The 27586-nt window shown below is 46.4% G+C and overlaps 1 protein-coding gene across 4 annotated transcripts; it reads right to left on the bottom strand.

The window, feature by feature from the left end:
- Positions 1-1106: 1106 nt before the first annotated feature.
- NAALADL1 (N-acetylated alpha-linked acidic dipeptidase like 1) lies at positions 1107-27555 on the bottom strand. 4 transcript variants are annotated; one of them, XM_083716456.1, is made up of 20 exons: positions 27435-27542; positions 22246-22375; positions 20790-20962; positions 19599-19720; positions 18252-18374; positions 17498-17687; positions 16083-16176; positions 14963-15070; positions 13221-13306; positions 12211-12330; positions 10912-10997; positions 9886-9949; positions 8465-8532; positions 8000-8094; positions 7336-7426; positions 6427-6508; positions 5160-5333; positions 4071-4161; positions 2383-2475; positions 1107-1497 (listed from the first exon to the last, which is right to left on the bottom strand). In XM_083716456.1, the coding sequence occupies exons 2-20, from the start codon at positions 22284-22286 to the stop codon at positions 1326-1328; spliced, it is 2073 nt and encodes a 690-aa protein (XP_083572582.1). In that variant the 5' UTR covers positions 22287-22375; positions 27435-27542; the 3' UTR covers positions 1107-1325. The 4 variants fall into 4 exon arrangements, with proteins under 4 accessions (XP_083572582.1, XP_083572584.1, XP_083572581.1 ...); XM_083716458.1 differs by lacking the exon at positions 22246-22375 and having other exon boundaries at positions 27435-27555; XM_083716455.1 differs by lacking the exon at positions 27435-27542 and having other exon boundaries at positions 22246-23076.
- Positions 27556-27586: the final 31 nt, after the last annotated feature.

Raw genomic sequence — 27586 nt, 5'->3', positions numbered from 1 at the left:
TAGTGGCTAAGAATGAGCCATCCACTGCAAAACTCCAAGTTAGGCAGGCTGTTGTTTTCTCCCTCCTCAGCAGGATAATAATTCAAGCCGACCTCACAGGTTTATTGTAAGGCAAAGGCAGCTAATCAATCTGCCCCACCCTTCTCACCTTTGGTTAACTCTCCAGGGGCTGCATGCCAGTGCTGGGTGCAGTCAAAGGTGTGTGGATGGGGGTACCCCACAAACTCTATATACACAGAGGGCACTTTGCCCTCTCCAGCCACAGATCCAGTAATGGGGAGCAGAGTGGCAGGGTTGTCGCCTCCTCTGTGTTCATCAGATGATTGATCTGATGAGAGGAGAGGGGTGATTTGCAGCTTTGTCAGGGTTCTGTTCGACCCAGTGTAATGATTCAGAGCAGGGCCTTCTGGGTGGCTGCCCCGGTCTGTGGAAGAGCATCCCTTTCCAGAAACAATCCAAAGCAATTTTGTTCTGACAGGCTTTCCCTGATTGATAAATAGGCCTTTACCACAAAAAAATGTAAAGGACCCCTGGATGGACCCCCCTAAGCTCTCTTGGGGGGGGGGCCCAAAAAATTTAAAAGAAATAAAACTGGATGTACATTTCCAAAATATGAGATAAAGTATATATACTTCTTAATTGTGTTTCACTATTAATATACTTCTTAATTGTATTTCAGTTCAGTTGATAAAATACATTTTTTTGTGTGTGTAAATGGCTTGAGATACCTATTAGGTCCATAAATTACTATATAGCATATATTCAACACAAAAAAGTGACAATTTGTTGTTGACAAAGGACAGCTGGACATATAAAGCGCCCCATTACCTTCAGTAGCTTAGAGCCTCATCAAACCTAAATCCGGCCCTGGTTAGATTACTGCAACATGTTCTACATGGGGCTGCCTCTGAAGACGGTTCTGAAACTTCAGCTGGTGCAGAATTCAGCGGCCAGATCGCATATTACACGGATCCTGGCCTGAATGCACTGGCTGCCAATTAGTTTCCAGGTCCAATTCAAAGTGCTGTTTTTGAGCTATAAAGCCACCCCTGTCGTAAGGATTGCAGAGACTATGTAAGTGAACCAATTACAACATTGTTCAAAGGGTTGTGCAAATGCAAAGCATTTATTTATTTATTGGTACAATTTTCAAGCTGCCCCATTCCCAGCATCCCCTGAGTAGCTTACAGGCATAGAAGAAAAACAAAACAATGATAAGACAAACCCATGACCCACAAAACCACTTTAAAAACAGGGTGGAAAAAGCAAGTCAGTGAGGAATAGAACACACTGCTTCTCTTACTATTTGTATTTTATCATCCCTGTTATTCAGCCACAGGCTCCAGGATGGAGGCGGCATTCTCTATCGCTTGGATTACAATGGTGAGCTGCTTGTGAACCTCACCCCACCGGCCATCCTCCTTGGCGTTATCGTAGGCATCAGCAAGTCCTGGGAAGGTGGCCAGAGAAGATGACCGAGAGGCCATGATGACGTGGCTGGATGAGGAAAAGCAACAAGAAACTGAGGCTTTAGAGTCATTGGTCCAGCCCTGTGGAACTCTCTGCCACTAGACATTCAGCAGCCGCCTTCTGTGCCAACTTTTAAAACACCTGCTGAAAACTCTTCTATCCTGCCAGGTCTACGATATGATACGATACGGTAATCTTTATTGTCATTGTCCCATACAGAACAACAAAATTGGAAAAAATCTACATCAGACATTCAAAAACCCACAAGCCTGCTATCCCAGCTATCCCAGCCTGGTTAGTCCCTAAAAACTCTGATACCCCATAATTGAATACAATATACTCACATAAAGACCACCTTACACTGCGTTTAAAACCAAAATCGCATTTGGATAGAAAATGCGGGTATGCATTTTCCCATAACAAGTTAGCTGATTTCTGAATTTAATTTTAATATGGTTTTTATTGCATGGCTTTACAGTTTATGTAAACCACCTTGGGAGCAACAATCAGGGGTAGTATGCCAGTGGCGGGTGGGACTGCAGCCAATAGGAGGCAGGGAGCCAGCCCCTTCTTTCTCTCTCCCACCCACCCTGCAGATGGCCAAGAGAGTGAGGGCAGACTGCTCTTGCCACAGATAGTAACTGAATGCTTGCAAAGGGCTTTTGAAGTGCAGGGAGCTACAAGTTTCCCACCACTGCTCCAGGAAGCCATGAGCAAGTCCGCTCCTGCTCTTTGCTCCTTGCCTGACATTGCTAAGTCCACTTTATCTGACACTGGAGGTCCCAGTTAGCCCATCCTTTTTAAAACAAGCAAGCAAGTTAAAAAACAAAATCTCAAAGGTTATGCACCACTGCCATCTTGTGGCAGTGAATTCCACAGAAGCCAGAAAGCCGGTCCATTGGTATTGCTTACCTGTAGTAATACTTTTCCGGAAAGGCTCTGGGGTTCAGGAAGGCCCTTTCTAACAACATCAGCTGGTCATTCACCATCCGCACGTCCAGGGGGCTTTCAGGAAATGGGGGGGGGGAGAAAGAGGAGGGAGAAAGAGGGCTGGGCTCAGAGCCGTCTTGGGACCAACCGTAGAATGTGTCAGCCCCACAGCAAAATTTCACAGAGCTGGTTTGCTATGTGAAAGCCAAGTTGCTCAGGAACAAGCACTACCCTGGAGTGCTGTTTACCAACTTTGTTTGGTTGGCCAGCTACAGCTGTTCCTGGACAGGGATAGCCTGATGCACTGTAATCCATCCATTGAGGCAGGACTACTGCAATGTGCTCTGTGTGGGGCTGCCCTTGGGCCTGGTTTGGAAGTTCAACCAGACTGCTGATGAGAGCCCCTGACCTGATGGCAACACATGGCATCCTTGTTAAAACAGCTGCATTAGCTGCTCACCTACCACCAAGCCAGAAGAAAGGTCCTTGTATTGACTTACAAAAGGAGTGTCTCCACCCCCATCGTTCTGCCTGGACACTGAGGTCCAGCGCCGAGGGCCTTCTGGCGGTTCCCTCACTGTGAGAAGTGAGGTTACAGGGAACCAGGCAGAGGGCCTTCTCAGTAGTGGCACCCGCCCTATGATACATCCTCCCACCAGATGTCAGAGAGAACAACAACTACCAGACTTTTAGAAGACATCTGAAGGCAGCCTTGTTTAGGGAAGCTTTTAATATTTAACAGACCACTGTATTTTAATACTTTGTTGGAAGCCGCCCAGCGTGGCTGGGGAGACCCAGCCAGATGGGCGGGGTATAAATAAATAAATAAATAAATAAATAATAATAATAATAATAATAATACAAAGCCCAGCGTGACTAAGGTTGAGGGTTCCTCAGCAACCGCCTGACCCTTCTGTCCCAGCTCAGTCACAGAGATCATCTGCAGGGGCGTTGCTGGTCATTCCCCAAGTTGGTGAGGCTCATTTGACAACAACAAGAAACCGAGCCTTTAGTGTCATTGGCTCAGTCCTGTGGAACTCTCTGCCACTAGACATTCAGCAGGCACCTTTTGGGCCAACTTTTAAATGCCTGCTGAAAACTTTTCTAATCTGCCAGGCCTATGCAGACAATTAAGAAGACATCCATCCCCAATGGTTAATCGATGTCTCTTCAAAAACTTTTTATATGGTGTTTACTATATAGTTTTGTGTATTTTTATTGTAAACCACTTCGATGTTCTTTATGAAATAACTGTCCATAAATATTTTCATAAACAAGCAAATAAAATAACAATACTAGCCTACCTTACAGAGTTGTTGCAAACATTAGTTTTGGGTTTTTTTTAAACAAAAATGTATGAACACCAGATTAATATCCCCTAAGAATGAGTAATTGGATCACAGCAACTAAATCAAATGCACAGTGAAACACACATTAAAAAATCTCAAGAGGTGAATCACATTTCCTGGAGCGCAAATTTCACAAATGCGGAGACACTACCAATAAGCCCCTGCCCCATAACATCTCTCACTGGCTGGCCAGAGGGCATCATCACTGGGTTATTCAGATTGGTGGATATGAGACAACTTGTACACTATATAAATCTACCATATTCAAATACTTCTATATGCATGTATAGTACAAAGTTCCCCACAAGAGGAGACTCTCACCTGGGGTTTGCTTCCTCCCTCAGGTTTGCTATGCGCTGGTTAAGACCAGCAGCAGCGGCCTGGAAATGGTCTATTGCGGCCCAGAGTGGGTCTGAAGGGCAAAAGAGCAAAACAGATCAGTGCCTTTAAGAGTTTACCTAAGGGCCAGGTTTAGCTTCTACCCTGAGTAGACAAGCCCATAGTTCCATTTGAAGCCAAAATTCCTAAGCAGTGGTTTTAAACTTCAGCCCTACAAACTATGGGGAATTGCAGTCAAATATAACTAGCAAGCCTGGGGCTCATTAATGCATGAAGGAGTTAAGAACACAGAACTGTAAGCCCTCACCTGGAAGGAAGGGAGTTAAGTTTCCTCCTTTGTTCGCTCTCCTTTCACCATGTGAACTCACCAAGGAGACAGGATGTGCCTGAGCTTGTCCTTTACAAGCTCAGACCTTGTGCTTAGAGGTATTTCACATCCCAGTATTTTCTACCTGTGTTCTTCATGCTTCTGCATGGAAAAACACATGAATCCGACCCTTTGGTGCTTTGTAAGTAAAGCATTTAAACTACTAATGGTGCGGTCTGTTCATTGCAAGAGGGGCAGAGAAGGGAAGCACTGTAAGTGGACTAAGCAAGATATCTAAAAGGACTAACAGCCTATATTCCTCATGCTTCACACACACGGCTTACTTTTATGGCCTTAAAACTCTGCTGTTGGGGATCTTTCTCATGCTGAAGAATGCGCTTCGCCCCACACATTGGATCTAGGGGAAGCATAGGCAAACGCGACCCTCCAGATGTTTTGAGACTACAATTCCCATCATCCCTGACCACTGGGATGATGGGAGCTGTAGTCTCAAAACATCTGGAGGGCCGAGTTTGCCAATGCCTGATTTAGGGATCCAGCCAATTCTTTTATTAATTACCCCACATGGGTAAACCCCAGTACTTATCTGAGTTAATGACCCCTAATTGCCACACACCCAGCCCCTAATGAAGGGGAGAAAAGGCTGGCAGGCCCCTTATTCTCTTTTGTACCTGGTGATCCTACCTGCAGGCCACCTGCCCACTAACCCAGCCTGTAATCCCGCACATTCCCACCCGTCTCACCAAGCGAGATGTTGTGATGGGTCAGGTCTGCCTGGAATGCCTCTCTGGCAACACTGTACATCTGTTGCAGCGTCTCGCCGTAGTCGCTCACGTTGAGCGGCAGGATCAAGGCATCTGCTAAGCGCATCAGCACGTTGCCAGCTGTCCGTGCCACAGTCTGGTGGCTGGTGAACCCTGGGAAGGGGCAAGAGAATTTCCTCAGATGCAGCAGCAGTGCAAACCGGCCTGTGCCCAATCTTAGCAGACTTAGCTAGCACAGTCCCAGTGATTTCTCTCTCTCATAAAAGTATATAGTTGGAAGGGACCCAAGGGTCATCTAGTCCAACCCCCTTGCAATGCATGAATCTCAGCTAAAGGATCCATGACAGATGGCCACCCAACTTCTGCTTAGAATCCTCTCCAAGGAAGGAGAGTCCACCACCTCCCAAGGGAGACCGTTCCACTGTCAAACAACTTTTTAAAAATCACTTTTATTGATTTTCCAATGAAGACAGCCAGTCAGCATGTCCACATCATAATCTAATTAAAAACAAAAATAAAAAAGACCAAATTGTAATCCAAATTGTAATTATTAATTTTTCCGGGCTCCCCGTAGTCTGGACCTCTGAAGCATATCTCCAAATCTTCAGTCCTGCCTCCTCACTGTCAAACAACATTTACGCTGTTTTGCAAAAGCAGGGCTGGCTCCTGCTCTCCACAGAAACAGATAGTATCCTGGTCAGCTACTGACCCTTTAAGGTGCGAACGTTATGCTCCTAAGTATGCTGGAATTGAATACAGTGGTGCCTTGGTAATCGAACGAAACAAATCAGCTCCCGAATGCCGCAAACCCGGTTTGTGAACGTCTTTCGGAAGCCAAACGTCCAACATGGCTTCCACAGCTTCCGATTGAGTGCCGGAAGCTCCTGCAGCCAATCGGAAGCCGTGCCTTTGTTTCTGAACGGTTTTGGGAGTTAAACAGACTGCCAGAATGGATTAAGTTCAACTACCAAGGTACCACTGTACTTTAAATTCAGCTAAGGCAACAGATAAACATGAGGTAGCTCTCATGGCTGCCAACCATTAGCCCAGCAGTCCAAGAGAGAAGCAAAGGCAACCTCAGAAATTCTAGGCTGCGTAGACAACATACCTTTACAGCACAGGAATTTCCTCAAGGCATCCTGGGAACTGTGGTTTGCCCCCACCCCCGGACTACAATTCCCAGCACCCTTAACAAACCCTGATTTACTCTCTTGCTGACTCTCTATGCTCCACCCTCACCCCTCACCTGGGTCAATGAATGTCTCTGCATAGTGAAAAGTGTCAAAGGCTGTGTGATAAGCTGGATAGATGCGGGCCGAAGTCTTGCTCTAGGCAAAGGAAAGAAGGGAGGGTCAAATCATGTGGTTAGCAGGAGCCTTGCCCCCCAGCATTGCTTAGGAATTCTAAGAAATCAGCTCAGTTTTCAAATCCGTGGTTAAAGTCAGGGCAGTTTTCAAAGGCTTAGTCAGCCTTCTTGATCCAAGATGGCTTCCATTGGTTTTGAACCATAGAGGAAATCCCGCTCCTTAATCTCAGGAACTATCATAGAAAATTTGGATAAAATCAGAGCAGTATTGAAAGCTTCAGTCCTCCATCTTGTTTGAAAATGGCATCCAAACATAGATGAAAAGCTGCTCCTTGATCTTGGAAACAATCATACAAAATTTGGTTGTGATATCTTAAGAGGTGTCTAAACTCATAGCAAATAGACAAGCCAACAAATTTCCACAATATATAATAGGTTTGGGGTTTGATGTTTTGATTAAATGAATGGGTCCATTGCTGCAGCCTCACTGGGCAAATGTTTATTCTTGGTTTATTCTTGTGTTTATTCTTGGTTTATAGATTGTACCAGCTGACTGCCGTTATTTAGGAACTGATTTTTTAAAAAAAGGTTTTGGGTGTTTTAAAATGTAAAGTGATCCATTGCAATTTATTTATTTTTGCATTGTTACTATTTGTTGATTAAGTTGATTAATTGCAGTTGCTGCTTTACAAGAAGATCCTCTTGAACAGCAGGAGAAAAATACTTTGAATCAATAAATTTAAAAAACTGATCAGGGAGAGGGGAAATCTGTGCCCCTTGGGCTGTTGCTGGATCTCCCAGCTCCCTTTACCCATTGGCCATTTCAACTAGCGCAGGGCTACAATTTACCCGGTCGTAGGTGTAAGCAATATCCATGGATGTGATGCCCAGGTAATGAATGAAAGAGGCATAATCGCTTCCAGCACCCAGAGACCCTAAGCTGAATGGAGGAGGAAGACAGTAAGTCGGGGGAGCATCTTTTGAAGCAGAGACTCGAACACAGAACCCTCAGAAACAAACCCACAAATCCCTCCCCACTGCGGGTTGGTCAGTTATAAACAGCAATGCATATATATATATATATATTCAATTTTTTTTAAAGATGCCTCCTTTATAAATAAATACCAGAGAATATATCATATACACACCCTAACTGCGAGTTGTCCCCCGTGAAGTCCTACTCAAAATCAATCGGCTTGATGAATTTAAATCTATTATATCAGTAAGCTGAGTAGAACTTAGCTGGGTACAACCCATGTATTTTTTTTTGTAAAAATGATACACTAAAATAGACCACCTTTGTAAATAAATATTAGTATATATACATTAAAGCGATTGACAAAGGAGAAAAAGTACAGCTCCCAGCAAGCATGGCCAATGGGCAGGGATGATGGGTGTTGTAGTTCAGCCACTTCTGGAGAGCCAGTGATTCCCATCCACACACCTGGTCTCTGTGAATGTGAGGGGGTCCACGGGCTGTTAAGAAAGGGAAACATTCACAGCATTGTTTTACCTGGGGATGAGGCCATAGACTGAACTGTTTCGGCTGAAGTGTTGCTTCCAGTTCTCATAGACTGACAGGGAAGAATCTGCAGCTGGGGTTTTCACCTACAAGGGAAGCGAGCCCCGCCCCCATCAGAAATGGAGCAGGTTTCATGACAACCCATCTTAGGGAGGAGGCTGGTCTTTAGGGGTCTCACTTCTGCAAGGATGCTCTGAAGCCCAAGACCCCTTTCAGGCTGCAAAGCTGGATTGACTTCATTATTTTGATTTGTAAGCTGCTTCAGGTGTGACTGACCGCTGCCGTCCCTTTCCCCATAATAAAATGAGTGTGGCACTCATGATTGTTCCTCCAGTTTTGCAAATGTAAGGCCAGTGACCCCCGATAGCCTTTGTTTCCCTGAAAAATAAACCGAGAACGTGTCTCCTACACAGAGACTGTTATTTTGGAGTTGACTTTCCATTCTCTTCCAGTTACCTGCTGGGCAGCTGCAAAGATGACACTCTGTGCAGGTGGTGTCCCTTGAGCCCTCAAGGTGGCGTTGGCTGTCAAAGGAGAAAGAGAAGCATTAGGGGGAGCTCTCCTGACCCCAGGGCACATGTAGGGTTCCCCCCTTGTTGCCTGGTAAGGCTCCTGTCCCTTGTGTGATAGGGGTACGTTCAGTTTTTTTGCCAGTGTGTAGACCATTGGTTCCCAAAGTGGGTAGGATGTCCTCGGGGGTGGGGGGAATACCTGGGAGGGGGCCAAGAGACAAGGGCGGGCAGGGAATGATGGAGGTATAAACAATTATCAGACGCTGAAAATCTGATAGCACAGGCCTTTCTGCTGGGTATAGTTGGACCAGAGCTTTTGTGGCCTTAAAATTCTATGACGGCGGCAAGAATAGCCCACATGCAAAAATGGAAAGAAGAAGATGCAACGAATGAAGACTGGCTTATGAAAATGATGGAATTTGCTGAGATGACAATCTCAGTATATAACCATTGGTAAATCAGCAGCATCTCAACCTAAAATCCTTAAGAAATGCAGTTTGGAAATCAAGTTGAGCCATTTTGCTCCTTCATACTGCAGTCATGCACTGTGAAAACAGAGTTCATGTTTTACTCTTTCCCTTCAGAAGCACCATTAAAAAAATGATCCAAATGTTCTTATTATCACATTGGGAAACAAGCATAATCTACAGCCCCTTATCTGAGCCTCTTGCAAACAGTTTAGCATATACATTTTTGCATTGATTCCCTCCCCAGTGCCCTCTCTCTTTCCCTCTTAAGTCTTTTTATAGACTCCTTGACTTCAGTACACTAGAACGAACATCAATGTTATCTGCCAGAACCATTGTATCTGGAATGAGAGAACAAAATGAGGAAAAATGAGAAAACCTCCAGTGAAGGGGAGTCCACCACCTTCCAAGGGAGTCCATGACTCTGCTGAACAGCTCTAACCCTCAGAAAACGCTTCCTAATGTTTAGCTGGAATCTCCTTTCTTGTCGTTTGAATCCATCAGTCTGGGCCCTCCCCTCCAGAGCATCAGCAGAAAACAAGCTTGTTCCATCTTCCATGGGACAGCCCTTCAGGTATTTGAAGATGGCTCTGATATCACCTCTCACTCTTCTCTCTTCTCTTCTCTTCTCTTCTCTTCTCTTCTCTTCTCTTCTCTTCTCTTTTCTCTTCTCCAGGCTAAACATACCCAAATCCCTCAAAAAATAAATGAGGTGGGATTTTCACATCCAGGGTCCCCCATCCAGACACTGACCAGACCCAAACCTGCTTCTCTTCAGCCAGGGGGCTGCCTCAAGGACCCTTCTCTCAGACCACACTCTCCCAGGCATTATAACTACAACAAATTTATAAGTCAGTCAAGTGCAGCTTGAAAGTGTAGAAAGATGAGGTGAGCTTACCAAAGACTGCAATGTCCACATTGATGTAGGCCACACTGCGCTGTTGCAGCTTGCTATAAAATTCCTGTGCAGCGGAGAGATGTGATAAGCAAAGAAACTTCTGCGGAAGTGTGAGGTCTCCAGCCCACCCCCTGACAATCCCCATGGTGCATGTTGAGGACCCCTGCACCACAAAGTCCTCACGAGCGCTTGGAGTTACGAAAGAGAGAGGCTCTCTGCTCCTATCAGGGATTTGTTTTCGGGACCAGATCCTTTCACCCCCAAATCCACTCCTGGTTTCAACCCCAACCTTCCTTTCAGCAGCCTAATTTGCCAGAGGGAAGGGGCAGTTGCGGGAAATGTTTGTTTGCTTTTTGTTATAGTGGCATTAAACTACTGTATTGGGAGTCAGCTACAAGTCACCCAGCAGATTTCAGTCTGCCTTTCCCCCATTCCTATAGTAAGAATAAAAGGCGGTTGCTTTGCATCAGCCCGATTCCTGACTCTGAGGTCAGACGTTTTGGGAACTGAAGTACATAAGCCCTCAAACACAAATGTAAACAACAAAACACCCAACCAAGCTATGATCCCTTTCCAACCTCTACTCAGCCCCATCTGCACTATATATTTAAAGCAGAATCAAGCCACTTTAAGAAGATACCACTTCCCCCAAAGACTCCTGGGAAGTGTAGTTTGTTAAGGTTGCTGAAAGGAGACCTGTATTCCCCTCAGAGAGCTACAGTTTCCAGAGTTACTTAGGGAGAGGAGTTGATTCTTAAACTACTCTGAAAACTGTAGCTCCGTTAGGGAACAATGGTCTCCTAACAAATCTCAGCATGATAAACAAGCTACTCTGTACATTTCCCAGGATTCTTTGGGGGGAGCCATGACTGCTTAAATTGATAGGATTGTGTTTTGAATGTGGCTGCAGTACAAATAATAAAATTATTATTCTTATTCTTAAATGCACAGTGCAGAACCACCTGTTCTTCAGTCTCTCTCTCACCTACTCCATCCATCCATCCAACCAACCTCATTTCCTCTTACCTCTGTATACTCTGTAGAACCAATGAGACCAAACTCCTCAGCACCCCAGCTGCCAAAAAGAATGGATCTTCGTGGGCGCCACTTCCCTGAGAAGAAACGGACACATTATTCCTAGACACTTGAATGAGAATGCGCAAATCGGAGACAGGTGGAGCACCTCTAGAGCAGGGGTGAGGCACCTCAGACCCACAGGCTGAATGCAGCCCTACGGGTCTCTCTTTTTAGCTCTCAGTTGAGGCTCTCTCCAAGACACACGCCCCTTGGCCAGTCCTGCTCCTTGCTTTCCTTGGCTGCTTTTACAGAGCCTGCTTCTCCTTCTGAGAGCCTGCGTGGTGTTGTGGCTAGAGTGTCAGGCTAGGACCCGGGTTCAAATCCCCACTTGGCCATGAAGCTCACTGAGTGACATTGGGCCAGTTCCTGCCTCCTGTGGGAGAGAGCAGCCAAACCTAACAGATGCACATTCTTGCTAGTTAGCATGAGAAGAGGTGAAGACCACAGAGCTGTACTGCTGATAGGCAGATACCCAAGACCATAGAAATAGAATTGACAGAGAGGGCTCCATGTGATGTCATTTCCCCTCCTCTCCTTGAGAGGAAGGAGTACATTGGTATTTCCTGTTTCTCTCACTCTCTTCCTTTTACCAGCATTGGATGCAAACATCCCTCCATTTGCTCAAGGTTTAGGCCCTGTAAATATACGGTAAGTATTTTGCCTGCCTAGTTTTTACTGCTGCCTTTGCTGTGAACTAATGCAAGACTATATGTAAATTATATTTTTAAACTTACTTCCCAAGTTGTTGCCTGAATCTTAAGTGGGGTAAGAATGGGAGAGCCAGCTTACTTCATAGCTGGATTTGCTCAAAGCAAGGTTTTACAGCCTAAATCCTATGCTTTAAATTTTGCTGCCAAGGATGGGATTTTGAAACCCACACACGTGGGTACCTGGAGAGATAGAGAGCAGTTAATATATCCTCTCCTACCTATTAAAACCCATCCCACACCTCCCAGCCTAACCTACCTCACAGGGTTGTTGTGAGGATTAAATGAGGAGCGGGGAATCATGTGCGCCACATGGAGCCCCTTGGAGAAAAAGGTAGGATATACATGGAATAAATAAAATGACTAGCTGGGATGCTGCCTAGTTTGCAAACATAGGAATATCCACCTACTTCTGCCCACTCACTGGCTGATGTGGATTGCATCTTCATCTCTGCCCAGACCTACCACACCTTCCCCTGGAGTTGCCATGTTTCACATCCCACCAAAGAAAATAAAATCCCAGCCCCCGCCCTAAGCTCACCTTCTTTCACCATCTTCCCCAGCACTCGGCTGATCTCCAGCATGACAGCTGTTCCACTGCTGGGGTCGATAGCGCCATGCACCCAGCTGTCCCGGTGGTTACCATAGAGGACGTATCGGTCTAGCAGAGGAAGGAGTAGGAACTCGGCAAAAAATGGAAGGGCACATGTTGGACAGGAGCCTGAAAAGGGATGGATCTGCGGCTCCCAAAGTGGGCAGGAGTGCCCCCTAGGGGACAGGGGGACCAACTAGGTGGGAGCTAAGAATATTAGATTAGAGTATATCTTTATCAGAGACACGGGTGGCGCTGTGGGTTAAACCACAGAGTTTAGGATTTGCCGATCAGAAGGTCAGCGGTTCGAATCCCCGCAACATGGGTGAGCTCCCGTTGCTCGGTCACTGCTCCTGCCAACCTAGCAGTTCGAAAGCACCCTCAAAGTGCAAGTAGATAAATAGGTACCGCTCCGGCGGGAAGGTAAAACGTCGTTTCCGTGTGCTGCTCTGGTTCGCCAGAAGTGGCTTAGTCATCTCGGCCAGTAAAGCGAGATGAGCGCTGCAACCCCAGAGTCGGTCACAACTGGACCTAATGGTCAGGGGTCCCTTTACCTTTACCTTATATCTTTATCAGTGCCACACACTTGGGCCTGTGAGTACCCCCAGAAGAAAAGCACGGCGTTTAGCCATGTTCTGTATGGAGAAAGGCTTTCGTTTATTTATCCCTGAGTCTTCTAGCTTCACTAGATGCCTGTGAGTTCTAGAGCTCTGAGAGGGAGACCACATTTTCTCTTCCCACTTTCTCCACGGCTTGTGTAGTTTTTATAAGCTTCTATCACATTGCCTCTTCCTCTTCACTGGAAAATCCCAAATGTCTCAACGTTTCCTCATAGGTGAGTCACTCCTTCCCCTTTTGGTTGCCCTAGGAGTGACCCCTCACCACCAGAAGGATGCTCCTGCCTCCCTCTGTGCCCCCATGCCCCCCCTCCAGGCATCTGTTTGCCCAGAGCAACTCACCAGGCTCCACACTTCCTCTTATCAGTCCCATCACATTAGAAGACGTGTTGATCCTTCCGTAGTTATGGACGTTGACCTGGACCTCACTAGGAAACAAAAGAGAGACAGGTTCAATCGCCCAATTACACAATGAAATCATTTATATGGGTGATTTGGCTCTGGGCTTCTCACATCACTGGAGCTTCCCGCTTTGCAGCAGCAGGATAGAGAGAAGAGGCCTCCTGGGTTGTCTCCAACCAAGTCCGACTCAGAATAAACCCATTGAAATTAATGGACCTAAGTTAGGAGGTTGTGGACTTCCTTGGAGAGTTTTTCAGCAGAGGTTGGATGGTCATCTGTCATAGATGCTTTAACTGAGATTCCTGCATTGCAGCAGGTGGCGCTGTGGTCTAAACCACCGAGCCTCTTGGGCTTGCTGACCAGAAGGTCGGGGGTTCGAATCCCTGCAACGGGGTGAGCTCCCGTTGCTCTGTCCCAGCTCTTATCAACTTAGCAGTTTGAAAGCATGCCAGTGCAAGTAGATAAATAGGTACCACTGTGGCAGGAAGGTAAACAGTGTTTCTGTGTGCTCTGGTATCCTTCACGGTGTCCCATTGCGCCAGAAGCGGTTTAGTCATGCTGGCCACATGACCCGGAAAGCTGTCTGTGGACAAACACCGGCCCCCTCGGCCTCAAAGCCAGATGAGCGCCACAACCCCATAGTTGCCTTTGACTGGACTTAAGCGTCCAGGGGTCCTTTACCTTTTACCTTTTTACCTGCAGCAGGTTGTAATATATGACCCCTGGCATCCCTTCCAACCCTACAATTCTAAATCTCTATGATCTCAGGGCAGTGACAAGATAAAAATGCAAGGTAAAAGCACAAATGAATAGTTAAAAGAAAAACAAAACAAATAACCCCTTCATCCCACAAACACATTTAAAAGGCTGAATAATATTAATCGGCCTGGTTGAAGAGGAACATTTCCACCTGCCGCATAAAGATATAGAATGACAAACATCCCTTGCATTGTCTACAACCCTCCATGGATACTTCATGGAGGTACAGGGGATAACGTGGTTCAGTTTGCATTTTAATAGGAACCTATCCTCATTCACAGGAACGTGGGTGGCACTGTGGGTTAAACCACAGAGCCTAGGACTTGTCGATCAGAAGGTCGGCAGTTCGAATCCCTGCGATGGGGTGAGCACCCGTTGCTCGGTCCCTGCTCCTGCCAACCTAGCAGTTTGAAAGCACCCCAAAAAGTGCAAGTAGATAAACAGGTACTGCTCTGACGGGAAGGTAAACAGCGTTTCCATGCGCTGCTCTGGTTTTGCCAGAAGCAGCTTAGTCATGCTGGCCTCATGACCCGGAAGCTGTACGCCGGCTCCCTCGGCCAATAAAGCGAGATGAGCACCGCAACCCCAGAGTCGGTCACGACTGGACCTAATGGTCAGGGGTCCCTTTACCTTTTATCCTCATTCACAGTCTCAGAACAATGCAGGAACCAAAGCACAGCTTTCCTTCGAGGTCTGCTCTTCTCTGAAGTTGCACTGAAGTTATCTGGCTAACCAAAAATGTACGGGGGGGGGGGCAGACTGTGTATACTAGGATAACGTGTGCAATCCAATCCATATACAGTATTAGTGAAAATTACTGATGTCAAGTGAAACTACATTCAAAATTGCGTATAGGAGAAGCTGAACTGAATACTGGGTGGGGGAGAGAGAAACTGAGACTGGCCTATTTGTTCATCCCTCACCTGGCATTGGAGAACAGCCCGTCTTGTCTGAATCCTGGTCCAAGATGGTAGACACAGCCCAGTGCTCCCTGCCAAGCTGCCTCTGCCACAGGATTGCCAGCCAGGTTACTGCAAGTGCAAGAGGGGAGGGTGAAGACTAAATGCTGCCCTTTCTCCGTTGCCATCCCAGAAGACCTAGCCCTCAGCTCACATCTGTTCTATTTTGTTGGTTGGGTGTGCATTTCCACTTATTCTGCTTCTAGTGTGCTCCCACTGCTGGTGTTGACTGACTGACTGACTGCATTGCTTTAGAAACCTCAAGGTGGTTTACAAAAAAAAAGCTAAAACAATAAAATTATCAATGAGAAAAGTAACAATAATTCAAGGCTTTCGAAAAGTTAAAATGGCAATAGACTGAAAACAGATTACAACTCGCATCAGCTTTCTAAACATCTGGGCAGGCTTGTGTAAACAAAAATGTTCTTAGCAGGCACCAGAAAGAATACAGTGAAAGCACCTGCCCAATATCAAGAGGCAGGGAGTTCCAAAGTGTAGGGGCTACCACTCTGAAAGAATAATTTCTTACAAATACAGAATGGGTATTATGTGGCATGTTGAACAATGCCAGTTCCGCAGATCAAGGCGGTCGGATGGGTGTATATGGGGAACAAATTATGTTAGTCGCAATTTCTTAAGAAATGTTCCTGTCGGATGCATTCCCCCCGAAACCAGCTTCTATCTGATTTGAAAACGTAAGCTGCATTCACTTTGCAGTTAAGTTGAGGTGTATACATTCAAGACAGCCGTTGCATGGCAGCTTACTTGAATATGAGGGGAGGGGTTTGGAGGGGGGAATGATATACTGGAACATAACCTTTCCCTCCCCAAAGATCAGCCAACAAGATTCGAGGTTCATAGCCCCCCTCTCCCTCCCAAACTCTCCCTCAAACTGAATTCTGAAATGTGAATTTTAAAATCTCAAAACCTAGATTTCTAAGCATCTTCTGATCTGTGTGGGATTTCATTTTACGCTCTTCCCTCCAAGTTTGAGCTTCCACCCCCCCTCCCCTTGCACACCCTGGCCTTCCTTTCCCATCATCGCTCTCCTTTATGCACCTCCTCCTCCACAGCTACCACCCACCAGATAAGCGTCTTGGCATCCTCAAAACCAATGGGCTGGGTGGGGATGGGAGGGATCCCTGTGATCTGGTCCTCTGGAATCCTGTAGGTGAAACCTGCAAGCGGGGAGGAGAAGGTAAGAAAGATGGGGTTGTTTCCAATGATATTAGGACCCTCCCACACTCCACACTGGGGCTGTTGACATCAGGCAGGAGCCTTTTATGTACAGCATGATCGATCGATCGCATCTTAGGGCTCATCCATTATTTCCACTTGCACAAGTTAGATCCAAGGAAGGAGGAGAGCTTAAAAGCTCTTTTGGCAATGGGTCTACTTGGGGTTACCCAGTGCACGTAAAGAACTTTTAAGCTTGCTTGTGGGGCAAAGCCTGCTCCGTGTGTTGGCTCTGGGATGTTCTCACAATATCTTGCGGGGCTAAGCTCCTGCAAACTCTCATGCGAGCATCTCTAGATTCACAGAGTCTGCATGATGAGCAGTGCCTTGCCCCGCCAAGCAAGGTGGGGGGAGCTTAAAAGCTGTTTCCCTGCTGGGTCTGGTTGGAATACCTGGCATGAAAAGAACTTTGACACTCTCTCTTTCTTGCTTGCCGGATAAGGTCTGCTTGGTGTGGGGGTGCAAATATCCAGAGTGTGGGGGTCAGGTGGGATTGCTATGAGGAATTATGAAATATGGAGCAAGCCATTGTGTCCGCAATGAAAGCATTGTGTTGACTGGGCTTGATTCATTGGCAATAATTTCTGATCAAATCCCACAAGCCTCTGCACCTCTGCCATTTGCTTTCTCTACGCCTGACAGGCACGTATAAGCATTCTAAATACACAGGCCAGTTGCTTCACCAGGCATCCTGGGTCAAAAAGATAGAAGGTAGCTTTGATGTAGTTTGTTAAACTTTAGGTAGATCTTAAGGGCCAGGAAGAGAGTTCACAAGGAGATGGTAAATACTCTTCCCTTGCCATCCTTCCTTCCTTTCCTGCCTGTTTATGACCCTCCGGGGTTTTGCTGAATGCATTCCTCCTTTAGTCCTGTTTTATTTACTCTCAGATATGTATGCATGCTCAAAGTAGTCTTCTGTAGTTAAAAGGATTTCTTCTGATCTGACTTTGTCCCACGTGGGGCTTTTTGAAATGCTCAGAGAAAATCTGATTGGTAAAAAGTTCTTTTGTGTAAAAAGTTCTTTTGTGAATAAAACGACCTGGGCCAAGGGGAGGACAGGATTATTATTGGCACCTCCTCCCAGAGTCTTGCTGGTCAAGCCTCGTGTGTATTCTACTAATCAGGGTCCAATCCTTCCTTGCTTTTGGAACACAACAGCTTGGCATGTGGGCTCTTGGTTCTCTCTCCACCCCCCTCACCCCAAACACGGATTCTTGCATATACATTAAAATTGTGTTTGCTGATACACCTCAACCTCCTCACCTTTGGCTGGGTAATAAGGAGTCAGCAGGTCTCCAAAGTGGCTGTTGTAGGAACCCCTCTCAACGCCCGAGGGGGGCAGGTACCACGAATAGGGGTACGTCTCTGTTGGTGAAGCCTTGCCATCATTGATGTCCCCAGGATCGGTGTAGACCACCACTCCAACCACGCCAAATTTGGCGCCGTTGATGGCCTGTCAAGGCAAGATCCAGACAGGTGTGTTTGTGCATCAGGGACCCGAGAGGCCCAGATGTCAGCAGAAGACCCAACCCATGGATTCAAATGGTCAGAAAGGAAATTCCAGCTAAGCATTTGGAATAACTTTCCGGTGGTAAAAGATGTTCAAGAAACTCTCCATCACTGGAAGCTTTGAAAGAGAGGTTGGCTGGCCATATGTCAGGGATTATTTAGCTGGGATTCCTACATTCCAGGAGTTGGACTGTTACCGTAATTTGCTTTCAACTGTTTTAGATACTGAATTTTAAATTGCTGCAGCATGTTCGGAGACCCGGTGGTGAAGGGCAGGACTGTTGTTGTTTTAAAAAAAGAATAAATAACAGCATCCTCCAGCATTTTCCCTCCCCATCCCCAGTTTTGCAGAACATCTTGCCTGAGGGAGAGCTCAAAAACTTCCTCATTATTCTGCAGCATCTTGGTTGGCCTAAGAAAGGTATACCCCTACTTCGGATTTTAGGGATGTTATTTCAAAATGTCCCACAAAAGCTGAAGTTTGGGAACAGGAACACCTCCCAGTTACCTTGTCTGCGCGGCCAGCACCCCCGTAGCGAGTTATGGCTATGGTGCCATTGAGATCAATGCCCTGTTGGACCAGGTATTCGTAGTCGCTCATTTTTCCTTGATTGGCATAGACCAGTTTCCCCTGGAATGGTTTTTTTTTTAAAAAAAGAGAGGGTGGTTGTTGTTGTTTTTAAGTGCTTATTGAGTTTTCGAAGACAATGCCACACAAACAAGAAAAACGATAAAGAATCACAGAACCAAGACAGAAAGAGGAATATACTTTTTCAGGCATCATAACAAGATAGATCACACAAAGAGACATTTTGGAAGTAAGAGTCACAGAGAGGGACTTCTCTGTAGTGGCCCCTAAACTGATCAACTCCCTCCCCACAGAAGTGTGCCTGGAAGGTTCTGGAAAATGCTGAATATGTGCCTCTTTCTCTGACACTTGAGGTGCATATTTTTAGGACCCACCTTGCTTCTGTGATTGTAAGTTGTTTTAAATTGTTTTTAATACTGTTTTTTAAATTGATGTCACCTGCCCCAGGATCTTAGTGTGAAGGGCAGGTAAATAATCATCATTAATAAGGTGACCTCACCACACAAAGGCCTGTGCTGTTGGGAGCCTAAGCTACAAGTTTTTTTGTTTTTTAAATGAAGCACATAAACGGAGACCATACAACACCACAATGGTCTCATTTTGTAATTCTTCTTCAAATCCCTGCTTGCTCAGACAAGGCAATGCCCCACACCCTCTCAAACCACCCATCCCTAGACAGACCTGAATCAGACTTCCAATGTCTGCTACTCCAGATTGTCTGGGCAGCATCACACATATTTCACACACTGAAAAAAGTGGATATCTTAGCTGCCAACTCACACTTTCCCACGCTTTCTGTCTCTGGAAAGGAGAGGATATGAGATATGAGGGGTTTACACCTTGAAATCATCCTTTGACGCTGCTACACAAAGAGACAGAACTGTCATCACAGACATTTAAAGGGTGGCTGAAGATTTGGGATCTCCCTCCGGTACCATAAAGTACATTCCAAGCATGTCCTTTCCCTCAAAGAATTCTGGGCGCTGTAGTTTTCCCCTCGCATAGTCATAATTCCCAACAACCCTGAACAAACTACAAGGCCCAGAATTCTTTGAGGTGGAAAACGTACTTTGAATGTGCTCCGAAGGTGTATAGTCTGTGTGAAGCCTCTTTCTGTTGGAGGCAAAACGCACCTAGGAGGGCAAGGCCCCCTGAGGATCATGTGGTGTCTTTGATTGGCCCATCAAGAGGGCAAACTCCAAGCAGAAGATAAGATAAAGATATCAGAGATAAGGGAGGATAAAAGGCCACGCCCTTGCTTTGCACCTTGGGGTTCCCTGGAGGTGCGTAAGCTGCATAAGGCTTCACAACGTCTCTGTCAGCCTGGTCCGCAGTCAGATTCTTCTCTGTCTCCTGGGAGATAAAGGCTTGGCTGCCATTTTCCATCACTGGTATGAAGAAGAAGAGGGTCTAATCAGAACATCTGTAGCAGGTGTCCCCACCCTCTCCCTTCAGTGGTTTCCTCTCTCAGCCTTCACTCATTCCCACACCTTTTCCTGGTGTCCAAATTTTGGCCCACAAATTTGTCTTTGTTCCCCAATTCCAAACATATGCTCTGAAAACTCATTGGCTGGCTTTGGTTTTTACCCTGTGGCAGGGACTGTGCTGAGGAGGACTGCACTGAGGAGAGATGGTGGGAGTCGCCCCTTCCCCCTGACCCTGAATCTTCCCAGGTGCAGGAGGACAGTATAGATTTGGAACAGTGGTTTGCAGAGGGGCATAGTTCAGAAGGCAGAATCTGGGAAATACTGGATAGGGAACAGCTAGGAGAAGAAACACAGGAAGAGAGAGGGTTAACAGATTTGCAGTCTGTGGACAGCATCCACCTCCCCCCACCCCCATCCCCAAAGACATGGGGAGCTCAAAGAGTGTTAGAACAGAAAGTGCAAGCTCAGATTACAAGACATAGGAGTGACGCAGATTAATAGGGACAGAGGAGAGGGGGGAAGCCTTAATTGGGAGCACCGCCATTCTAGGGAGACGCTTTCTGTTGTCTCTCGCTGTGTTTATTAAAGAAACTAACTGGTATGAATTTCCTTTCATTTGATCTGCTTATTTACTGCCATGGGGGAGGAAGCCAATTTCCCGAAGCCTGACACCCTGCTTAGTCCAAGAGAGCATTCCCATTCGGCCACACACTATACAGGAAATATACATCATCTTAGCTGGTTGTTTTCTTCCCAACTGCCTCCTGCCACCCCAGCCTGCCACCCTCTCTCATCCAACCACAACCCTTGAAAACATTTACCCAACCCATTTTTTTAACTGTACAAATTGGAACCCTCCTTGTACCTTATCTGGAGTTGCTGTTCTCTTTGGCAGTGAGCAGTTTGGTTCCTCGTTGACCAGTTCTTACCAGTTTGGTGGTCAGGTTGCATTCCTGTGTATGTGGCGCGGCCCTCACTTATAATGGGCCTAACATAAATTTTGCATTGCACCCCATTACCTAGCACTCACCCACAGCCACAGAGTTGGGTTTCTCAGGGTCAGGGAAGGAGAGGAACACCTCGTACTGGCCTTCCGTGGCGCTGTCCAGGCCAGTTTGGGGGTCTCGCCAGGCTTTCAGAATCAGCTGCACCAGTTCTTCGTCCCCCTTCGTGGTGGCCATGTGGGGCTTGGAAGACAGATCCCTAATGCAAGAGGGAGCAATGGGGAACAGACTTGGCGTGGGGTAGGTCTTTGGAGTTTGGGCAAATTTTGGAATCTGGCATATAATTAGTCCTTCCCAAAACCATAGCATCCTCCCCCCCCCCAGCTTTTGAAACAAGAAGCTTCTCCTTATTTTATTCCTTATTTATCGTGCATCATTGGCCATATGTCAGGGATTCTTCAGCTGTGATTCTTGCATTTAAGGGGGTTGGACTAGATGACTCTTGAGGTCCCTTCCAGCTCCTCAGTTTTTTGATTCTACGTTCACTCACGTCACACAATACAGTTGCCAGCTCCATCTACACAAGGTGCATTTGAAGCACCTTGAAAGCATTTCATTTCCCCCAAAGAATCCTGGGAACCGTAGTTTGCCAAGGGGTCTAAGACTCCTCCAGCGAGCCAATGAGGGCAGGGAATGTACACATTAGCAGTTTGAAACACAGTAAGGTCATTTATCCCCACTACATTTCAAGTGGCCCTTGCTGCGCACACCCTAGATAGGGCTGCCATATTTCAAAAAGTAAAAACCAGAACACCCTAAAAGTTGTTGAGTGTGTTTTTTAGGAAGACCCCCAAATTTTTGAGCTTTTTTAAAGGAAACCAGCAAAATGGTTGAGCTTTATTTAGGAAACCCCCAAAATTGTTGAGCTTCTTTTCACAAAAATGCAAAAAACAAAAGAACTTGTGATTTTTCGATTGACTTGCCTAAGATCCAGGACGAAGCGCCACATTTCAGAAATTACCCCTGGGCGTCATTTCTGCCTTTGAAATCCTAGTAATGTCTGGGAAAATCCAGACATATGTGGGGATGCCTTCACCTGGTGTGCATTACCTGACAGGTTCCCCTATGTTTGCAACCCCTCTGAACTCCTATTCAGTATCTGATTATAACCATGTGCTATGTGAGCATGTACACACCTCAGCTTAATTTGTTTTAGCTCCCATTCCATACCCCGCAACTCTCCTGTTTTAAGTAGGACATCTTTCTGTTTGGATCCCAGAATGCCCCATTTAAGACTGGCACCCTGGCACACTTCACCCCTCGGATGGTGAAGTGGACTCTAATCCACAAAAGCCATAATACATCCATCTATCTATCTATCTATCTATCTATCTATCTATCTATCTATCTATCTAATCTATCTTTAGAGAGAATGAATAGGTACAGGCATTCTATTAGACTCTTTGACCTGGGAAGGAATCCCATTTCTCCCAGAACAAAAAGAGAACTTTAGGACATTGCCTCTTCCTCCGCCAGCCTTACTTGAGGTTCTGTCCAATGCGTGCGGCTTCCACCTGGTTCATGAAGTCTTCGAGCAGAGCTGGGTCCAGGTCTCTAGAGAGGCTGTGAAGCCACTCCGGGGTTTGGGGTTCTTTGTAGATCGCATAGTGCCCTAACAAGATCCCAGCGGTAAGCAGCAGGGCTCCGGAGAGCGCAGCCCCAAGAATGTACTGCCAGCGCACTCCACACCCAGCCATGCCTCCCCAGCACCAGTGGAGGAATGAAACAGGCGGCTGTGTGGCCTCAAGGACAGAGCCAAGCCCCGGTTGAGAATTCCATTCCTCCTGAGCTGCTTCTTGACACTTTGGCCAGTGCTCTGCTAGGTCTTTATCCCTGTTTGATGATGGGGCGATAGGATATTTTCTCCGAGCCAGAGCGCCCTTTGAACAGCTGGGTTATAAAGAATTGTTCCCTGGCAAACCCACACTAAACTTCCTAAATCCCAGGAACTCTGAGACCAACACTTCCTGTGTTTCCCAGCTATTTATTCAGAGTGCAAAGGCAGCCTGCGATCCCCGATTCTCATCCACACCTCGAGAGACCTCACTGGTCTCTAACAATCCTGATCCTAAGCATGAACTCCAAGCCTCTAAGCACATGAGGATTCTAAAACCCTGAGGCTGGCAATCACACACATGCCAAATTAATAAACTTTATTTATTTTAAAGAAAGAGGTAGAGAAAAAGCAGGTGGGTAAAAACAGAATTCAAAGTTAAGGAGCTCTGTGGCTCTAAAACTGGACTAATCCTAGCCTAGACACCATAGTCCAGGGGTCAGCAAACTTTTTCAGCAGGGGGCCAGTCCACTGTCCCTCAGACCTTGGGGGGCGGGAGCGGGCAGACTATATTTTGAAGGGGGGGGGGAAATGAACGAATTCTTATGCCCCACAAATAACCCCGAGATGCATTTTAAAGAAAAGCACACATTCTCCTCATGTAAAAACACCAGGCAGGCCCCACAAATAACCCAGAGATGCATTTTAAATAAAAGGACACATTCTGCTCATGTAAAAACACGCTGATTCCTGGACCGTCCGCGGGCCAGATTTAGAAGGCTTTTCGGCTGGATCCAGCCCCTGGGCCTTAGTTTGCCTACCCATGCTATAATCGTTCTGGTTTGCCCACAAGTAAGCAGCAAATATTGTCAGCTCTAGTGTAGGGCAGCTCAGCTTTTAAAAGGTTTTTTAATTACTCTCTGCCCTCTCCTGGGAAGAGTGACCCTTGCATCTTTCTGAACAATAAGATCAAGAGCCAGTTGCTCAGGTCCTGCAGGTAAGCATCTTAAGTAGCCTCTCTTATTATTATTTTTTTGCATTTGAAGAGATGGGGAGGAAGAGACATAACAGCTTGACTTAGAGGAATGCTGGAGGCAGATTCCTCCTTTCTTCACAAGGTGGTGTGTGAGTTCAGCTCCCCTTACCTGTTAGGGTGGCCGTTCCAGCATCACTAAAAAGGAGAGAGGAAGGACAAAGATGTACAAAATATTTGCACAGGCATAGATGCAAATTTAGAAACATTAACCAACCCTTGTGGTTGGCATCCATCTGTCTTGGGAGACAATGGAGGAGGGTGCCTTTGTGGGTGGAGTCAAACCATTGGAAGGTTGCAGCGCCTGCTGTGGCTGTAGAGACTGATAAAGGGTGGAGATGTTTTGTTGCAGCTGGGGCAGACGAAGGCGTCCACTTGTGCTGCTGCAGATGCATTGTGGCATTCCTTCTCTCTGCGCTCCTCCAGCAGTCATTCCTCCTCTGGTCACTGCTATGGATGCAAGACTCGAATGTCCATCTCCAGGCACTGCAAGGGATTCCCAGATGGTGGGATTGATGTTTCCACCCTTTATGTCCGGTGGCGTAGCATGGGTTGTCAGCACCCAGGGCAAGGCAAGTAATTTGCACCCCCTAACCCGTGGATTTGCGCCCCCTAACCCCCAGATGTTGCGCCCGGTGCGGCCGGCCCCCCTGCACCCCCCATGCTATGCCACTGTTCATGTCACATCTGCAGACATCTTTGTAATACAGAGATGGTCTGTCAGCTAGCCGGGTGCCTGAAGCCCGCTCCCTGTAGAACATATCCCTGGGCACCCTGCCATCTTCCATTCTGTTAAGTACGGAGACATGTGTGCCTTAAGAGGCTGCCACAAAGACAAATGGGTGGGCTTTTCCCACCTCACCTGGCTGGATGCCAATTCTTCCTGTGAAGGAGAATGGGAAGGCAAGATCTGTTGGGGAGCTGATGCTGGGAGCGCCCCCATCCTAGACTCAGCTTGTTTATACGCGCAAAGAAAACCATATATCCTAACCATATCAGTGGGGTTGACATGGCTGACGCTGCCTGGCAGCCTGGCAGTGTTTTTTTTAATGCTTTATTGAACTTAACACAAAGTAACATTGAATCCAAAATAAAATTATTTCTTAAAAAAGGTAAAGGACCCCTGACAGTTAAGGCCAGTCGCAAACGACTCGGGTTGCGGCGATCATCTCGCTTTACTGGCCGAGGGAGCTGATGTTTGTCCGCAGACAGCTTCCGGGTCACGTGGCCAGCATGACTAAGCCGCTTCTGGCAAAACCAGAGCAGCGCACGGAAATGCCTGCCTGCCAGAGTGGTACCTATTTATCTGCTTGCACTTTGACGTGCTTTCAAACTGCTAGGTTGGCAGGAGCAGGGACTGAGCAACGGGAGCTCATTCTGTCGCAGGGATTTGAACCGCCGACCTTCTGATTGGCAAGCCCTAGGCTCAGCGGTTTAGACCACAGCACCACCTGCGTCCCTAAAAATTATTTCTAGATAACACAAAATTATACAGGTTTGTTACACTTTGTCATCATCTTCTTGAGGTTCCATTGACTTCACATCAGCTCCATATATTTTAAATTATTCATTTCCTTATTGTGCCGTTTATCTCAGTTTTTGCTACCAATTATCAAGAGGATTATGTTTTCCTATACATATCCAATGTAATGCCGAAGTTATTCAAAAGCTGCCACAGACGTTATGTTACTACAGTACTTCTTAAGATAGTTTTTATACATGTCCCATTTTTGAATAAACATTTGATCTGTATGGTCTCTCATTTTCCCTGTTAATTTAGCCACCTCTGAATATTCCATTAATTTTTGTTGCCACTCCAGTTTTGATGGTACCTTTTCTCCTTTCCAGTTGGAGGCTATCAGGATTCTCGCCGCCACGATGGCACATAAAAATAACTCCCTTGAATTCCTGGGTATATTGGGGGCCTAAGATTCCCAAAAGGAAAGCCTCTGTTTTTTTAAAAAAAGAACTTTAAACATTCTTTTAAGTTCCATATAGATTACATCCCAGAACTCACTATTATTATTTTTTGCAAATTGGTATGGAGCTGGCAGGGCGGTGGCCGTGGTGGGAATACACCCTTCAGTCCAGAGATGGGCACAGTCATGGCTCCCTGTGAGCCCAGCGCTGCTTTGTGAGACTCGCAAAAGCTGCATAGGGCTGGCAGGGCACATGCTTGTTGAGTCCTTCACCTAGAGGGTGCCGGGAGAAGGGGGCAACAGCTCATGAAGCCCTGTTCACCCTGTGGGCTGGCAGGGTGTCGTGAGGAATGCGCCCCCCACCCCAAAAAACACAACAGCACCGGGGTGAAGTTTCCCCTAGCCCCACTCATGCTAAGCCTCTGGTTCTCTCTGCCATTAAACAGCACAGTGGACGCTCGGGTTGCAAACATGATTCATGTGGGATGCACGTTTGCAACCTGCAGCGTTCATAACCCACATCTGCACATCTGTGCACACGCGGGTTGCGATTCGGCACTTCTGCGCATGCGCAAAACGTGATTTAGTGCTTCTGCACATGTGCAACCATCGAAACGGAGAAGTAACCCATTCCAGTACTTCCAGGTTTTGGCAGTCCGCAACCTGAAGTGTCTTTAACCCGAGGTATGACTGTATCATCAAAAATGTTAAATTCCTGTATATGCTAAGGTTACCAGAATTTTTTCAATGAATCCGGGGACACTTTGCAACTTCCTATTAAACAGATCAATTTTGTCAGGAGACTGATTTGTAAATCCGGGGACTGTCCCCAGGAAACGGGGACATCTGGCAACCTTAATATATACACATAGATATTCAGCACGTTCCGTTTTTCGTATCATCACCATTCAAGACACCAGGCTGAGCATATATAATATAAACAAACAGTGGGATGAGAAAAAAGAAGAAGGCTGCTTCTGAGGTAAATATATATATATATGGTTGCAAGATGCCCAGCGGGGGGGGGGGCAAGGGGCAGGGGGTTGCCACCCCCACCCCCTCAGGGTGTGTGCTGGGGGAGGGGGGGTGCACAATACCCTCACAGGGGTGCCATCATGCGCTGACTTTGGACCTGCTGGGAAGATACCCTTTTGGAGAGGGTGGCAGGAGCAACATCTGAACGTGGGGAGTTGGAGGGAAAGATGGGCAGCCATTGCCAAATGCAGACCCATGATTGAGGCACTTCGAGGGCAGTCTGCATCGGTGGCGTGTTAAGTTGATTAATCAGGAATACAGTAAAAAAATAAATAAATTGGAATTTACATTGACAGGGCCAGTTTCTGTTGCAAACTTAAAAACATATGGAATATGATCCAAGTTAGAAAGAGCAAAAATACCTTCCTTTGTTGCCACCATACATATATAATAATAGTATATTATATAATATTATAATATAGAATTTATTTATTTATTTATTTATTATTATTATCAGAGATTTTTTCCTAAAAAAATATTTAGGGGTACTCTCATTTTCCTACTCATATTGAAATACTGTCCCTCAATGAGGCCAAACTTAGATTCACAAAATGTTTAGGCAAAACAAAAAAATTCCTTCCAGTAGCACCTTAAAGACCAACTAAGTCAGTTCTTGGTATGAGCTTTCGTGTGCATGCACACTTCTTCAGATACACGAAAGCTCATACCAAGAACTGACTTAGTTGGTCTTTAAGGTGCTACTGGAAGGAATTTTTTTGTTTTGACAATGGCAGACCAACACGGCTACCTATCTGTAAAATGTTTAGGGTATGCGTATCCCTGCGTCCCCCCAGAAAAAAAATATTATTATTATACCGTCCCTTTGAGTGCAGATATGCTCAATTACTAAATCACAACCACGTCAACATATTGGATTTCCCCACATGAATTTCGATAAGACAACTCTCACTTTCAAGAATGGGAACCACGAAATAACCTATCCAGCCAGTAAACTATCTTCTGTTTTTCTTATCTCTGTGCTCTAGCTGTCGCCGCCCCCTCCCACGTGGCGCCGTCCGCCCCCTCCAGCATTGTCACCAGGAGGCCCCGCCCCTCTCCAGT

The sequence above is a fragment of the Podarcis gaigeae genome (genome assembly GCF_964106915.1).
Source record: "Podarcis gaigeae genome assembly, chromosome: 16".
NCBI classification, from domain to species: Eukaryota; Metazoa; Chordata; class Lepidosauria; order Squamata; family Lacertidae; genus Podarcis; species Podarcis gaigeae.
The sequence above is the reverse complement of the archived record's forward strand: the minus strand, read 5'-3'. Positions and strand labels throughout refer to the sequence as shown.

Bases quoted from the DNA above. Each gene is read 5' to 3' on its own strand.
- NAALADL1 (XM_083716455.1), bottom strand. From the start codon at position 22,460: ATGGCTGGGTGTGGAGTGCGCTGGCAGTACATTCTTGGGGCTGCGCTC. The intron at 15,071-16,082 runs GTGGGTGGTAGC...TTGCACTTGCAG, and splicing joins GATGCCAAGACGCTTATCTG to TAACCTGGCTGGCAATCCTG. The intron at 13,307-14,962 runs GTGAGGGATGAA...TTTGTTTCCTAG, and splicing joins GGGCTGTTCTCCAATGCCAG to TGAGGTCCAGGTCAACGTCC.